Below are 16,395 nucleotides of genomic sequence, written 5' to 3' on the forward strand. Positions count from 1 at the left end.
AAGTAATTTCCGCTGCTTCCACAACATCCGTTCTAAAATCTCCCACACGCTAATTATAATTCTTGCGAGCTAACATTAAGCGTACGTACTTTAGATTCAACTTATCCCAGTGTAATTACCTATGGATAAAGTCTGGATGATTATATTTAATTCATGTTTTGAAATATGCATTTTTTGTGTTTCTACATAGAAATATATGTAGGTGGTTTTTATTGTCAAAATAAACTATAATAAAGGTGACATACTCGTAATGAAAAAAATAGAATATTGTAATTAAAAAAACTTAATCGTCATTTTTAAAACTGTTTGGTCTTGTAAATAAACTCGTCGTCTAATTAATATTGGTTGCATGATGCATTACTGCCTACTTCTATAAAACAAGCTTGTTATATTGTACCAGAGCAAAACCATACCTAATACAAACGCCAATCAAGTTCTGTTTGTTTGTTACAAAATCGGTGCGTAGATCTTATTAGTAGATACAGACAAGGTCGACGTTCTGCAACACTTGTACTACTGGTTTAGATTTCTTCATTAAACACTTTATACGTTCATTAAATGTACTTGATGTAATGTCGCTACACATTAATTATTACAACATTTGGAATAACAAATAGGAAGGGCTGATTTCAATACTACAAAAGTCTTGGAGCAATCCCTTACCGTTGTTAAGAACAATGTAGAAAGTGATTTAAGTAAAAAAACTGGCAGATGAGGTAGATGGTCATTATCAGCTATGATATATAAAGTAGGAGAGCTTGTAAACATTGTCAACAGCATGAATGGATCCGCTAACTCAGAGAAATACCTGTATTTATAGCATGTCCTATCATAAATCCAACATGGAGTTATAAAACATAGTTTTTATATCTGAAAGTAAAGAGCATTACAATACTATGGACACCAAATCTTTGAAAAAAGAATTTGAATATTCTGATATTAAAAAATATTTCAAAGGATTTACAAGTATTTATATAAGTCTAAGAGAAATAATTTTCTATTACATTAGGAATCTAAATATTTTATTCGATGTATGTCATTGGCGAAAAGTGAAATGTTCCATTTAACAACATATAGGTAATGATATGTAAATGCGGATTGCAAATCGTTTTTATGATGGATTTTACATAAATTACGAAAGGGAAGCCGGTAGGAATCGGGCTATATGGACCGTTCGCCACTGATGTGTGTAGCTAGGATTCATGGAAAAACTCGTAGTGACTTGCTTCCGTATGTTCCTTTTGAAGTCAGCCAACCAGTCAGCCGTCCAGTTATTTTGTAACCATGACAGTTTCCCGTCTATAATTTATACCATGATTTTTTTTTAATATTATGTTGATCACATTTCTTCGCAAACGCAAACCTTATTTGGATGGCAGCATGCTGAATACGTTGATTTCTAAACCTTTATTGATTTCAGGTCTAAAGCAATTCGTCCGGGCAAAGAATTTTTAATACCTAAGTATTTTGATTTTTTGTTTATAGTTAAAGGTCGCAACAAAATTGATAGGTCACTTCAAGGTAGATAAAACAGAAGACTTGTAGATTCTTTGGGGACGTTTAAATTGGTAGAGTTCTTGAAGGGTAAGAGAATGGAATATTATTTAGTAGATTTGCAGTTCCCTAGACCTGGCAATTTCAAACCTATTATTCCAGTTTCCTAAACATGTGTCCTGATCAAGTCCGTCTAAAAGGCAAAAGTGTTTATAAGATAACTTGCCTATAAGATAACTTACTGCATCAACTATGGGCGTCTATTTAACTATTTTTTTAGCTAACAACATTACTAATATGTCCTTGACATCTAAAATATACGCGTCATTAATTACGAAATGTCAGTGTATATTTTAATAAAACCGGTCTAAGAACAAGGCGTTTTTGTTGTGATGCCTCAATAGGCAAAGGCAAGGATATATTTCTAGACTGATGGAGACGTGCGCAAAAACATAGGCTGTGGTCTTAAGACCGATTTAGAACAACCTTTTTTGTATTTGATCGTTTTAATTAGTAGTTCGGGGAATTACGATGAGAGTTTAGATGCATTAGTATTGACGGAGAAGTCGGAACAGTTAAGCAAATGTATGTTTTAGGAATAGTCCTTGTAAAATCACACGTCATTGTGACTTCTAAGTCTAACAAAATTTTGAAAACATTGTAAAATAATTAATGTGATAGTTTGTTTTTCGACAAACCATGCACGAGTAGGTGACATTTTTAAATTTAATTTTAATTTGAACATTTAACAATTACATGGGTACAATTTTAAATATGTGGAAAATATTATATTCAACTTAAATTATGAATTAAGTAGAAATTATTGTAAAATTTTTCGTGTCCAATAACAGCTAACTCAATTTATTTATTTTATAGAATGAACATCGTTTGTAATTAAAATTTAAATAACACATTTGCAGGGTCATTTCGTCTAATTGTTTTCAAACTCGATACTGAATTCAAAGTTCAATAAACCAAATACACAATATGCAATGCAAATACGTGTTATTTTATACAAACAACGATAACAAGCCCGCAAGGAGCAAGCGGCGCGGAAAGTGAAAGTGGTTTACCTCTAAATCACCACGCTCCCTGACCACCATCACTTTTTTGAAGAAAATCTGGGGCATAATGTCACCACCGACCTCGGAAACTCCCCAACACACCCCGAAACACCTTCACGCAATGTTCAATGTCACGAACACAAAAAACAAAACAATATGACGTACGCTATGACGTCACCAAATATTTTTCACTTGCGATTTTACGAACATCAGTGCAATGAACGCGAACCTTTCCCTTCTAAGCCTATGTAAGCAACTAAACGTAACTCGGCGTATGAAACAAACTTGACTTGCGCTGTCGCAACCGGCGGTTGAAGGTGACCATATTTGCTGTACCACCTCCATATTACATCGTAATAAAGTTGCAAATCATAGATATTAAACAGGTGCGAAAATTCAAAACAATATTGCGTTGCAAGATTGGAAAGATAAAATAGAGGATGCGCAAAGTCTTGACCTAGAAAAAACACCGAAAGTGGAAGCAGAAAAGCGTATCAAAAGAAATGTTGAATTCAATGTTTGTTTTGCTCCGTAATTGGTTTAATTTCAATAGAAATGCAAAATGGCCGTTTAGAAAATTATGTGTGTTTTTATTTCATTCATAAACATTTTGAATACGTCAATGTTTTGATATCTGCTGTAGCCTTGAAGTAATTACTTTAAATCCTGTCGTTAACATTAAGTAACAAAGATATAAACATTTTTAATATGATAAATTACTTCCAATGAGCCTTAATTGGACAATTCATGTTGCGAATTGATATGGAAATTGCGTTAAATATGTTAATAAAGAAAAACGTCATGGACATCTAAATCAGACCTAAGTAAATTTTTACTTCCCTTAATGATGGAGAGGTATCCAACTAAAATTAAGACCGTATGTTAGTTTATAATTTGGAATATCTCAATATCTAAAATGATACTGGGTTTTCCTACTATGTATCAACCTCGTCTGGAATTCGCTTTCGACACGGCGATAGGCTCGCCGTCTATCACATCACGGAATACATATGGCGGAAAGTGGATGCACCAGTTGCGCCTCTGCCTACAATTTCGGGGATGAAAGGCGAGTACATGTGTGTAAATATCTTAATACTTCTTACATTAAGGGGAAAAGGCTCAACGTTCTACAAAGTCTACAGCTGGACAACATTAGAAAAAACGCCATTGGTTTCTTAACCTCGGCCACACGTATAAAACGATAATGCAATAAAATACAATTCTCCCATTACCGCAAGTGGGTCAGTAGCAAGTAAGGCACACGCATCGCGCCGCGGTTGTTACTCGTGAGAATATGTGCAATTGTGGTGACGCATGCCTGGATCACATTACATTCGATTTATATCGATTGTAATACGAATGAGATGAAATTGAGGAGTGATTTATTTTATTTTACATGACATACGTTTGTCAGCCTGACAAGGGTTGGCCTATACAAACACCGTACCCTTGGGTGAGCGCTTTGGTCATGCGTAACCGTTGAAAATTAAGCGACCATACAGATGACAACCTACTAACGGGTTACGAACCTCGGCTCAGGACGGCCACCGGGAGAGGATGGGACATCAACGATTTCGGATAAAGGAGTGATTAGCGCCATAAGTCATAACTGCATATGGTCAGTGTCATTACCAAAAAAATTGAATTATAAAAGAGAGTTCTTTAATGCAAATTTCATTAGTTAAAAAAACAATACAATTTACGCCTTTTATACACCCGAAGGGCGATAATCTAATTGGGAGTGTAACGGACTGCCAAGACATTTGTTTCAAGAGTTCGGACGTTCGTCCACGGGTAGAAAACCCAAGGGCGCGCACCTCTGACATTTCTAAAGTTATATGTGTATTATTTGAATTATCGGTTGTTTTGACGGCGAATAATGATTACACCTCCATTGATATTCGAAAAGAAAATTCGGTTAGTAAGGAATCAATTAATAATTTGAAAATAATCTCACAACAAATTGAAAGACATCTCTCATCTTTCTCAAACTGTCTTCTCATATTAATTACACATGGACCTTGAAATGAATGTATGCAATATGTATTACGTAAAACGAATCCCAAAAAAACTATTGAAATTGGTCGCCGGGACTAAAGGTATGGACTACGAAGAATAACGTTTCATTTCTATTATTAAGTCATCTCTTATGACGAGTCATTGGCGAGAGTGTGTTGAATGAAATAAATTACGTTACAAGTTAGATTTCTAATATGTTATGAGTTGTAATGTTTACATACTTATCATATGATATATGCTGATATATAACATTATGATATATGCTGTAACCTGCGCTATGTATCTACTATATAGGTATAGAAAGTTTATGGTTAATATTGTTTTTGGATTTAAAACGACTATTATGAAAACTGTATGTACTGCTCTAATTGGAAGAAAAATATTACTAAAACCCCGGTTTAAGAACTAATTGATTTTATTCATGATTATCTTTTGTCTGCAGCTTCGATGGCGTGAAATAGTTTTTTCGCGATAAATATTTTCTCGGGACAAAAAGGAGCCAACACTTAGGAGAAATGTAGCTTCCTGTTAATGATAATATTTTCAAAATAGATTTAGTAGTTCCTGAGATTAACGTGTTGAAACAAACAAACTTTTTAGCTTTATATATTAATAAAGATGAAACGACTGGCGAGCCACAAATCAAGCTTTTCAGCATTTAAAGCCTTTTCACTTTCTCGTCATTTCAAGTCGACAATGTATTATTGATTATAGCTTGACCAGGGAAGTAAAAAACTCGCCATGTTGTGGTGAAGTAAAATGTGGTAAGTAAATAATTTTCTGCTGCTTTTTTCTTGCTGACTTTAAACGATAAAATATAAGTGACAATCCTATAGCAGGTTTTTTATTGCCCAAGCTACACATTCTAATATTAAAAAAAAAAATAAGTTACTGAAACATTAAAGCAGGAAAATAACCTCTTTTTAAAAATATTACATCGCTCAAAAAGTAATACTTATATAATAATTGTCATACATTTATTACAAGACCTAGGTCAACGAAAGCATGGCATTTTTCTTAAATTATGGTTTACAGGAAAGCAAAACATTAGAAACCTCACATGTTATTAAAATAATAGCTCGTAATGTGTCGGTAAATTAAATTATTAATTTCTATCCGTTAGCACAAACATTAACTGATATATAAAGCGAAATTATTATCAATTAACTCATGTTCACAGTTTTCTATATACGTGGACGTAGGACGCTGGTTATATTTGTATCCGCTTGGGTAGCGACCGCCATATCAGGTGTAAAACCCGCCATATTAGCTCACGTAAATGTGTCGCGTTCTGGGATCAGCTTGTGTATATTCTGTTGAAATAAGCCGGCAAAATTGTATCGACTGGCGATGGATAATCATCTCTCGTCATCCGACGTTCTATTTGGAATCACTTTATTGTCTGTATCCTATTTCGCTTACTATTTTTTTTCACTTTGTATATTTAACTAGCGACCCGTCCCGGCTTTGCACGGGTGCAATATTTCTCCACTATTTAATGGATGTTATTATACATATAAACCTTCCTCTTGAATCACTCTATCTACTAAAAAAAACACATCAAAATCCGTTGCGTAGTTTTAAAGATTTAAGCATACATAGATAGGGACAGAGAAAGCGATTTTGTTTTATACTATGTAGTGATTACAGACTATTACAGTGGTTGCAAGTATAGGTGATGGAGGGTGGGCGACTTTCCATTATTTATACGTAGCTAGTATCCCCCTTTCCGCTTATTATTAGGTAATCAGTGGGGTCACTTTGAAGTGCCCCTATAAAAAAAGAAAATTACGAGTTAATACCTAAACTGCTGAATCACGTTTGTGAGAATGTCGTAACTTTACGAACAAAATTTTAATGCTAATGACTAAACGATCATGCTTACATCGTTAGCGTATCAACAAATATAAGTGCAGCATTTTCAGGAGATAGCATAAAAGGCCTGCACGCCTCAATATTCGACGATGTACGCGAAGTTGTACATAATTAGGCTTCACACAGTTAGCAATTGTGCCTATCCATGGCCTGTATAATGTCAAATTTGACAAATCTAACCTTAGTTCAATATACACAATTAGCATTTTTTATAGCCAACCCTGGAATTTCAACTCAATACTTGCCCACTGCTGAGCACGGGCGTCCTCTACTACTGAGAGGGATTAGGCCTTAGTCCACCACGCTGGCCTAGTGCGGATTGGTAGTCTTCACACACCTTCGAAATTCTATAGAGAACTTGTCAGATGTGCAGGTTTCTTCACGATGTTTTCTTTCACCGTTAAAGCGAACGATAAATTCACAAAGAATACACACATGATGTTTTAGAAATGTCAGAGGTGTGTGCCCTTGGGATTTGAACCTGCGGACATTCGTCTTGGCAGTCCGTTCCACACCCAACTAAGCTATCAACTCCATAATTACACCTTTTTTTATTTAGGCTATGTATCGAATATCGTTGGTTGGAAAACTAGTCCAATAAAGGGTTTCTATCGGATGGTATTTTCTAATTCAAGACTTCATCCAACTGACTATGAGATTTTGCGTGATACGAAGTGACAATTGTTCCGTCTAGACAGAGTTAGCTAAGGAAAACGAGGTCTGCATTAACATCGAATGTGTGGTCTGTCTCGGGACATTCAAATGAACCGCATAAGGAAGAGGTAGTCACGCGTTCTTGCGCTAGTGTTGGGGCGTCACCGAATTGTGAATAGATAGGGCTGGCACTCTTGAATTCTTCGCTATTATTTTCATTACTTACTATTTTTTTTATATTTTGAAATTAGTTACGGTTAAATGTGAATAGCTAGGGCTGGCACTCTAGAATTTTTCACTATTATTTAATTTTTTTTTATATTTTGAAACTACTAACGATTAAATACAATGTTAAACATAACTTTGTACACAAATACATCTTTAAGGAGTATATAATTACATGTTAGTCACGATCAGTTCGAAGTAACTGCGAAATTACGTATAAAGTGGTTCCGAGTAGTCCAGTTAAGTTTAGGTTTGAAAGCCATCTTAAATGTCACAGTGGCGTAAGCTTAACTGCCATTCTTGGTAAATGTTAACGCGGTAAATGGTAAGACGCACGTTAGCTGTTATTTTGGGATTGACTTGTGGTTACTAGTTAGAAAGGATGTTTGTGATTTATTTCCTGTTTTAAAACTCCGTTTTTGCGTCCGTAGTGTAGCAAGATATGAGTTATATGTGGGACATATTGATAAATTTACATAGATATCTTTTTTTTATAATCTTTATTTAATGTATAAGATTAGAGGCTTTAATTCACAAGATTATGCCAGCCTCATTGTACCCTAAAACTAATTTAACAGAAAAGGAAACATTTTATGGACTTTTTAGCTTGCTTACAAATTTATATATTTTAATAGCATCTTCACTGTACGATGTAGAAGAAGAAGTAAGATTGTTTGGACCACACCCATAGATATAATGTATTTAAGAATTTAATCCAAGAATAAATTTATAAAAAAAATCCATTATCATTACGTCCGCTGGAATTTTATAAAATATCATCGCGTGACAACCCTTCATAAATAATATGCAAAGGAGAAAGTGAGGTGACGGTTGGAATAATTAAATTATCATTATTATGAATCTATACAACAATGTACGTAGAAAAGGTCAGTTCGGGTCCTTTCTACCGCGCTTCTTGGAAGACGAAATGGGTTATGTTGTTCATTTGTATTGGAAAGTATTGTTTTATAGAAAAACTTATTACCTTAATATATTGTAATCTAAGTATCTAGTAAGTATTTTATAATAATGTCGAAACTCCTTATATACCTGATAAAGAAATCTACGGGGAACTTAAAGCCGTGTTAGCCGTTATTTGTTATAAATGCTCACTTATTTTGTTATAGTAAAATATTGCTGCCGGTTCTGATTGTTTAAAACTTGGTAAACTAATTTTGTGGAAGAAGCAATCATATGGAATACTATTAATTTTATTATATTACAGGTACAGTATAAACATAGTGCATGTTATGTGTTTTTATCTAGCTAAAGCGATCATACGGCCCATAGACAAAGTCAATGTAACAGACTACATAAAATAGACAGTTTTTGGCTGTATACGTCGTTTACAATCTAATCCTAAAAGCTTACTTATTTATACTATCTACGTGTTATGTATTTATTTATTAATAATTGTTATGTAAAAAAACCAAATGATGTTGCTGCAGACTGGACTATAAATTTAACGAAATTGAATAATCGAAATGTCAAATATAACTAAAATAAACCTGGTTAAGATTGATAATATTTTTAAAATCAAATACATTTACATAATATAATTAATATCCTGCATTTAGACATGAAATTATCACATTTTTAAAATAGTCTTAATATATCTTCTTATACAAAAAATATATTATAGTTTATGATCAATCATTCATTCATTCAGTCATTCATTGTAGTGGCTAGTGAAATAAAAAGAACTACCTACCTCCTTGGAATAAATCTATTTTTATCAATGTAAAAGGTTAAGGTGGTAGCTCAAGGTCCATTTTCATACATTTTGTTTCGGCTTTAATCTGGGTAACTAAACAAGTATTGGCAAGTAAAGAATTTAAATTCACGTCTAGTTAGTGATTAGTTCTCGCAGTTGAAAGAAAAACGTAAAAATAATTAATAATCATGGATATTTCGGCCTTTAAAATTTAATATGACGAAATTTTAAAGGCAGAAATATCCATGATTATTCATTATTTTTACATTTTCTTAACTGAAAATAAAAACTGACTAATTACTTTAATATAATTAATTTAAAATTAAGTATAAGTACACATAACATAGACTATCTAATGACTGTTGGTGATAATGAACACTGCATTTAAGTACGTTTTAGTATCCTAATGTAAATATTTACTTTTTAAATGGCACTTTTATTACTTACAACCGTAGCGGGAGGGGAGAGAGTCCATTTTCTCTCACACCTATGCAAACATTCGTCATTTGCAAGAATGCGTACGTAAAGAAAAACGTTTGTACGGCCGGTAATCCACGGCCGGTGTGAAAAAAAAATTATGAGAAACTTTTACTTACATTCAAATCATATCCACTCGTGAACCAACTACGCTTGCTCAGGAAACCACCCACGTACTTCCTTTTCCACTTCGACAACAGTCCATCGCTATTACTCCGCTTAGATAGACGATTCACAGTGTATCTCTCCATAGTTCATACTAAGAGAACTAACAATGTATAATTTTGATTACGATACGGTGGGTGCAGTCCACGCACGTGATAAAACTAACTCTATTTAAAAACAAATCTTAACCACCACAAACATATTTAAATATCGTTATATAAAAGTTTTTTTAGGTAACGAAGCGAACAGAATTTAATTACGCGTGCTTTAATATGCCATTATGGGCGCTTCAAGAAAGATTAGAAAGTGTTCATAACACAATAACGCACAGTCTGAGAAAATTTAAATTTGGAACATAAAAAATAAGAAAAACCATAAACACAAATTATCGCAAAAGGTAGGTAGTTAATTTTTTTAAATAAAAATTAACAACGCGCAAGAGCTCGCTCGACGATTGCGCGAGAAATTTGAATTTAGAAATCGATAACGCGGGAAATTATTTTAGCACGATTTCGCGGCGAGGTGCGTTTGAAAACGTCGTCCTGTGACTAAACTTGCCCGGTTAATAATAACGTATGGTAAGTACAACTTATTGTCGCCTTATTCGTATTACGGTATGTTGGAACGAATACGGGCGCGTGATTCGAATGCTGCATTCATAGGTTTTGATTGTTGGTGCCATACAACGGACAATGGGCTTTCAATATGCGCAGCGGCCGCTCGTCCCCCTTGTTGCTCTATGTTAGTGGGCAATTTTTCTAACCTAAATACCTGATCAAGGACGTATCTTGTTTATATTATGTGGGAATCGGGGATATAGTTCGTATAGACCTACATACATAATAGTTGATGCCGTGGTAATTGTGTGTAAGTATCTGAGTCACTCAGCCGTATAAGTAGCAATCATGAATTATTCAATTCTTTCCTTTTTTGACTCATGAATACAAGTATCGGATATGGCTAAAGTATGTTTGGTTAATTGATAGTCATGGACTAACCATAACTGGACAAATGTAATAATTTGCAACCTTTAAAATATCGATTATGGACGTATCAAATTTTTATTAGCAACTATTAATACTTAGACGAAGCGAGGGCTCCCAAATTTTCCACTAGATATGTTTTTTCGTCTCAGGAATTAATGAGTTCCTTGAACACGGAGGTCCATCATAAAATTTAACGTTACGTGGATCAGTCTGTCACAAACATGAATACCTGGCAACTCATATATCTACTTTGAACCAGGCAGGTCGTACTAAGGTAAGATTTAAATTAACAGCCAAAACCTCTTTATTTAGTAATTGGACATATAGACCAAAAAAGATGTATTTTAAATATATCTCCTCTATTATCTTTTTCTGCTGTATCCTAACGAATGTCAATTTCAAACTCCTTGAAAACATTATTAGACAACTCTTCTTGTGCATCGAATTCATTAAGTTTATTTGGCTTGACGTGGCTTCTTACAGTTTTTTCTATAGGATCGTTTCGACACACATCGATCACTTCTTGGAATGTTTTTTCCGTCTAGTGCTGGCCTTAATGCGTATATATGTTCGAAACGCCCTTATTCTAGTTCTGTGTATCAAATATTATAATGGTATTGAGAATAATTGGCGTATCAGATATTCAGTTCTTGCAAAAACTTTATGGTCACTAATAGAACTTAATATGTTATCAAGAACCCTGACGGTAAAAAAATATAGTTGACTAATGATTTCTTATGTTTACGCGAATGTTAGACATTGAATAAATTCTTAAAACTTGGTAACGGATTTTATCGCGGTTTATATTATTATTTTCTCCGACGTTTCGAAGACTTTGCAGTCTTCATGGTCGTCAGAGTCCCCCCGTGACCATGAAGGCTGCAAAGTCTTCGAAACGTCGGGAGAAAATAATAATATAAAACCGCGATAAGTTACCAAGTTTTGTTTAAAAAATATAGTTGACTATTCAACTACTTTAAATAATTTGTAAGTTATTTCTTTCAATTAATGGATGCGACAGGCAGCAGTCATAGTTATGAATGCCATTTAAAGTTATGATATTTTAAGCATCATATCGTGTGAAATAAAATTGTTCACGACTAAACACTTCTAGATGTGAGCCGGAGGGTAAGACGTAACAAGTCGACGATGAATGGCATAACACGAAATACCTTTCTCTGATTTATATTTAGCGTCCTAAATGCACTCGCTTCCTTAGGTTTCTAACACGCCTAGCATTCCCTTGGTAGTTTAAATTCATTGGTTATTTTGAAAGCTTTCCGATCGAGAGGTATTTCTACTTTAGGTAACGCGACCTTCATTTTTATGTAGGTAAATTGCGTTGTATTTCCATTGGTAGTATGACATGGCAATATTCCGACATATAGACATAATGTTAGGGTTTTGTTATATCTTTCAATTTTAATCCAGTAAATTTTAAATATTCATCCTGGTCTATTTATTTCATCAACATCATTATCATCACCTCGTGCCAGTCCACTGCTAGACACAGTCCTCTTCCAAGATACGCCTCAGAGCGCGGGCTGCTGCTTTATGCATCCGTTGCTGCTCGGCCCTCTTGTGCGTCTATTTATTTATTTACTCATTGTGGTGAAAAAAATATTCAAGTACAATTACGGGTCTATCACCCTTATGATTTTTTCCCGACAAATTATACCGTACTATGGACAGTGGAGGCAGGAAAAGAAAGAGAATGGTGGCTATTTGTATCTGAGCAAAATCTAAGCGCGGAGAAAAGCTATAAAATCAAGTATCCTACCATCCATAAATTATTGTCAATAAATAAAACCCCATTAACCATACGTTTGACAATTCCAAGATCAATCTCCGCGATCTACGATGAAAATTTTTTGTAATAAAAACTCAGACCTATCCAATCAATTACAGTTAATTATCCCTCGATTATATTAATAAGAATTATAATCAATAGCAAAATTTTATTAATTTCAATTAATTATAATTAACCATGAATACACAATATATCGTTAGCTTCCTCGAAATTAAAACCGCGAACGCTCGGAAGTATGTTCTACTCTATCACTGATTGATAAAAAATAATTGGAAATATTGAAAGTAAGGCAACCACATGATTTTACGTAAGCTGATTTAATTTAAAGCGTGCTGAGATTGTATTAAATATTAAGGTGATCGGTGAGATTATTGCAACCCGTTTAACTTGTTCCGTGCCATCAGTTCCGTGCATTTCCGCTGTTACAACCGCACAGCCATTTTATTGTTCCTAAAATTATTTTAAATTTCGAATATAAGTAACGTGTCACAATTGGTTTTCTAATTTTTAAACTGTATTATGGGTACAAACCTTGCAAATAAACAGCCCAAAGCAAGTTGACTTATGATCTACAAATAAAACCAATTATTGTTTTTGCTTTGGATATTTTGGGGCCCATTCGCGTATTCCTTACTCCCGTTACGTGGTTTACTGTGAGGTCAAGATTCTATGACCCTTGTACAAATTTGTTTATTGTTCTTCGTGTACGCTACAAACCATTATATTATGGACGGACTTGTTCTTTTTTATACAAACGAGAAGACGAGCAAGCCGTTTATTATAAATATCATTCAAAACTTTTACATCAGGTAATGCATTTCATTGTTTTCTTCAGCCTAAGATATAATATAAACCTTATAACGTTCAGCCTTTAGGCTACAAATGCTAAATACAATGTCTTTCAAACGGAAACAACCTTTACATGTTATTGCATCGTAGGAGAAATAAACTTTGCAATATTAGATAACAATAAACTTCGTTCAGCAGTGATTCGACTTCTTTATTTATATCTATCTAAACTAAGACTATGCTATTTAGTTACGATGGGATTGTCATGTCTGCTTAAAATAAAACCACCGAAATTAAAACCAAAATAACAATAAAATGACAAACGAGTGGCTGTTCCAGGAGTTAAGGATGCCTGCCGCTAAATCTCAGCGTATTTCGTCTTTCTTTAAGTACTACAGTATCTATCATTGCTCCGCTAGTTGCAGCGCGCTTACCTTGAACTGAGAACCGCGAGTTTCTGGGTTCGATTCTCGATGGCGAAGGATAAAATGTGTGAGATTTATTATAAACTCGGTGATTAAATACGTATTTTTCCACTCCTGGCTACATGTTCGACAAAATCGCCGTGTCCTAATGTCCGCATGGATTATGATGTTATTTTTTTATATTGAGTACATTGATGGGTACGAAAAGAACGATGATGATAAAAGGTTAAATTGTCTATGGTACATGTAAACAAATTACATGCCTGATATACAACACTTTTGTGTACCGTGTAGGTATTTTATATGTAAATGTGATGCGAGTTTGAATGGTTACTTTCAAGGTTAAAATGTTAACTGATGTCAATATTATATTATTATGAAAGACTTATATTGTACTCTATTGTACCGCATAATATAGCTTTTAGGTCTTCTATTGGACTATTAATTAGCTAGGTTATAGGTATTAAAAAGCCCGAAGTACAAACCTATGCATGAAAATATGCACAAAAATACTTAATAATTAAAATATGCATGTAAAACTTCGAAATACGCAACATTATTTAATAGGAATTGTGCTTACATACAATTAGCGGGAACAAAAAAAGTGTTCCCGATTACAATCAATTCATACGCATAACATGACTGTCAGACCGAGTGGTTACTTTAGTTTACTGGTCTCTGGTGGTTACCTAAAAGAAAGGTCGTTAGGTAAGATATACAAAATGTGCCATATTCATTTGTATTTTTCTCATTTTTAGTTATCCTAATGAAAATTAGTAATATTATATCGCCTAATACAACAAAAATATGTACTATTCCATGTTTTTAGCCATACAAAACTGCCAAAATACGTGACTGCATATTATAATCCCGTCTTCACTGATCACTATTGATTTAATTTCTTTGCCTAAATCGTAACAAAAAAATGTAGATGTCAAAGATTCTGAGATGTCAAAATCCAATGTTGATAGTGATGGTTTTCAAATAGTAAAATCGAAACGTTCTACTAAAAACAAACAAACCAAAGTTCCTCCGAAGAACTTGCAATTTCACGGGGAGGATGTAAATATTGACGTCGCAACATCCGTGTGGTAAAGTATAGTAAAAACTTCGAACATGTATTTTTTTGAGGTTATGTGTCATTATTCTTTTTTATTGTTTCAGCCGAATACAATCATCTGTGGAAGAATTAAAGGTTTCTGAATACTTTAAAAGCATAACTAATACTGTGAGTAACTTATTACAATCCAGTAACGGCGTAGAAATTGTATGCTTTGGACTTGGTCATATAGCAGAGTGTAATATTTCGAGATACCAATTAGGTCTGTTATTGTGTTTGAAAGATCTTTGTAAAGCTGAAAAGGTGTTAGCACATGATCCTATATTCTATAAAAGTGAGTGTGCCGTGTTAAAAGAGTTAGGTATTGACGTTATTGCAGAAAATAATGAAGGTTGTTATGTAATTTCTGATGAAAAAAACTATATTTTATTTACCCCATTAAGCAACTGACTAATAATCTACTATGGAGTAATTGGACTGTAAATCTAAGTAACTGCATATTGATTTGCAATAGTTTTACATCATTGGTAGAGACAACCAAGTAGAGTGTTGTCGAAACTGACCATACATCCAAAAAAATATTTCCACACTTCAGAAGTCATATTAGAAAACAACTTCCAATTCACTGATATCTTTAATGATATTTCCATTCATCATTCCCTAAGGAGAAGTTAGAGAACCTTGAATCAGATTTCTGGATAAATAAAGAAAAACCATCATACAATACAGAAGAATTCATAACATCTCTCATGATAGAGAAACTGAACATTTAATTTGTTTGAAGGTGTAATCATGGCTTCGATTACAACGAAACCTGCTTTAGTGACTTTGCGCGGTTGCTCTCGAGGTTGCGGGAAGCAGAGCTCGGCAAAAAGCTATCTGATAACCAAATGGTCCAATATGTGTTTAGCAATATAGGAAGTACCAGACTACAGACCAACAACTGTGCAAGGCGGCTGACGAAATGCATTATAGAGCTAAAACATATTTTGATTATATACATCATATTCGGTATAAAGAAATTAATACAGAGTTCAAAGGAAAAGGGGCGTGTGGAAGATACGGCCAGGATGGTTGGGTTTAAATTGCCTCATGATCGAAACCTTAAATTGTATGTCAAATATAGATTATTAGTTTAAAATTAGATGTATCTGTAAATATATCATTTTCAAAGCATAACATTGGAATTTTTGTTTAAAATAATTTTCCCAGTTTAAGATTTTTATTTTGTTTTAAAATATTTAGTAGCCGGCATTGCTTGTTATGTTATGAGTTAAAATCTTCCTACATTCATATTTATTTGGATAAATAAAATAAATAATAAGATAAATAAAAAAGTTTTATATTTTGTTTCATATTTAATAGATATTAACATAATACAATAGACAATATTGGTTCATTCTTATATATAAATATTTTACCCTGTAAAATAATCTTCAGTGTTGTAGACAAACAATGTTCTCATGATTAATACACATTGGCAGTAAGCGTTTAAAAAAACTTAGTTCCAGTCTCAACATCAAGTTTTGCTTGATACCATTATTTTTGTATGACTAAGTTGAAAATTAAGAAGTTTATTCATTAACAACTTGAAAAAGGTAGTGTATATTTTTATCAGTTCAAAGCTGAAAGGTCAAG

The 16,395-nt window shown here is 33.6% G+C and overlaps 2 protein-coding genes across 4 annotated transcripts in view; one reads left to right on the forward strand and one right to left on the reverse strand.

The window, feature by feature from the left end:
* The window catches only part of LOC115442064, a 95,390-nt gene extending 85,617 nt beyond the window's left edge, over positions 1-9,773 (reverse strand). The window contains exon 1 of one of the 2 annotated variants that reach the window (XM_030167022.2): positions 9,642-9,773. In XM_030167022.2, coding sequence (XP_030022882.2) covers positions 9,642-9,773 — 132 coding nt within the window. Of the gene's footprint in view, positions 1-2,567; positions 2,814-9,641 lie in introns of those variants that run through there. The other variant, XM_030167023.2, reaches the window with a different exon arrangement.
* A 4,828-nt stretch (positions 9,774-14,601) lies between these two features.
* LOC119188463 (protein FMC1 homolog) overlaps positions 14,602-16,395 on the forward strand; it is a 33,273-nt gene continuing 31,479 nt past the window's right edge. The window contains exons 1-3 of one of the 2 annotated variants that reach the window (XR_005112605.1): positions 14,602-14,788; positions 14,862-14,925; positions 15,542-15,611. The gene's annotated coding sequence lies outside the window, so the exon portion shown is untranslated. Of the gene's footprint in view, positions 14,789-14,861; positions 14,926-15,541; positions 15,612-16,395 lie in introns of those variants that run through there. The other variant, XM_037440362.1, reaches the window with a different exon arrangement.

This window comes from Manduca sexta, chromosome 19 (genome assembly GCF_014839805.1).
Source record: "Manduca sexta isolate Smith_Timp_Sample1 chromosome 19, JHU_Msex_v1.0, whole genome shotgun sequence".
Classification (NCBI taxonomy): domain Eukaryota; kingdom Metazoa; phylum Arthropoda; class Insecta; order Lepidoptera; family Sphingidae; genus Manduca; species Manduca sexta.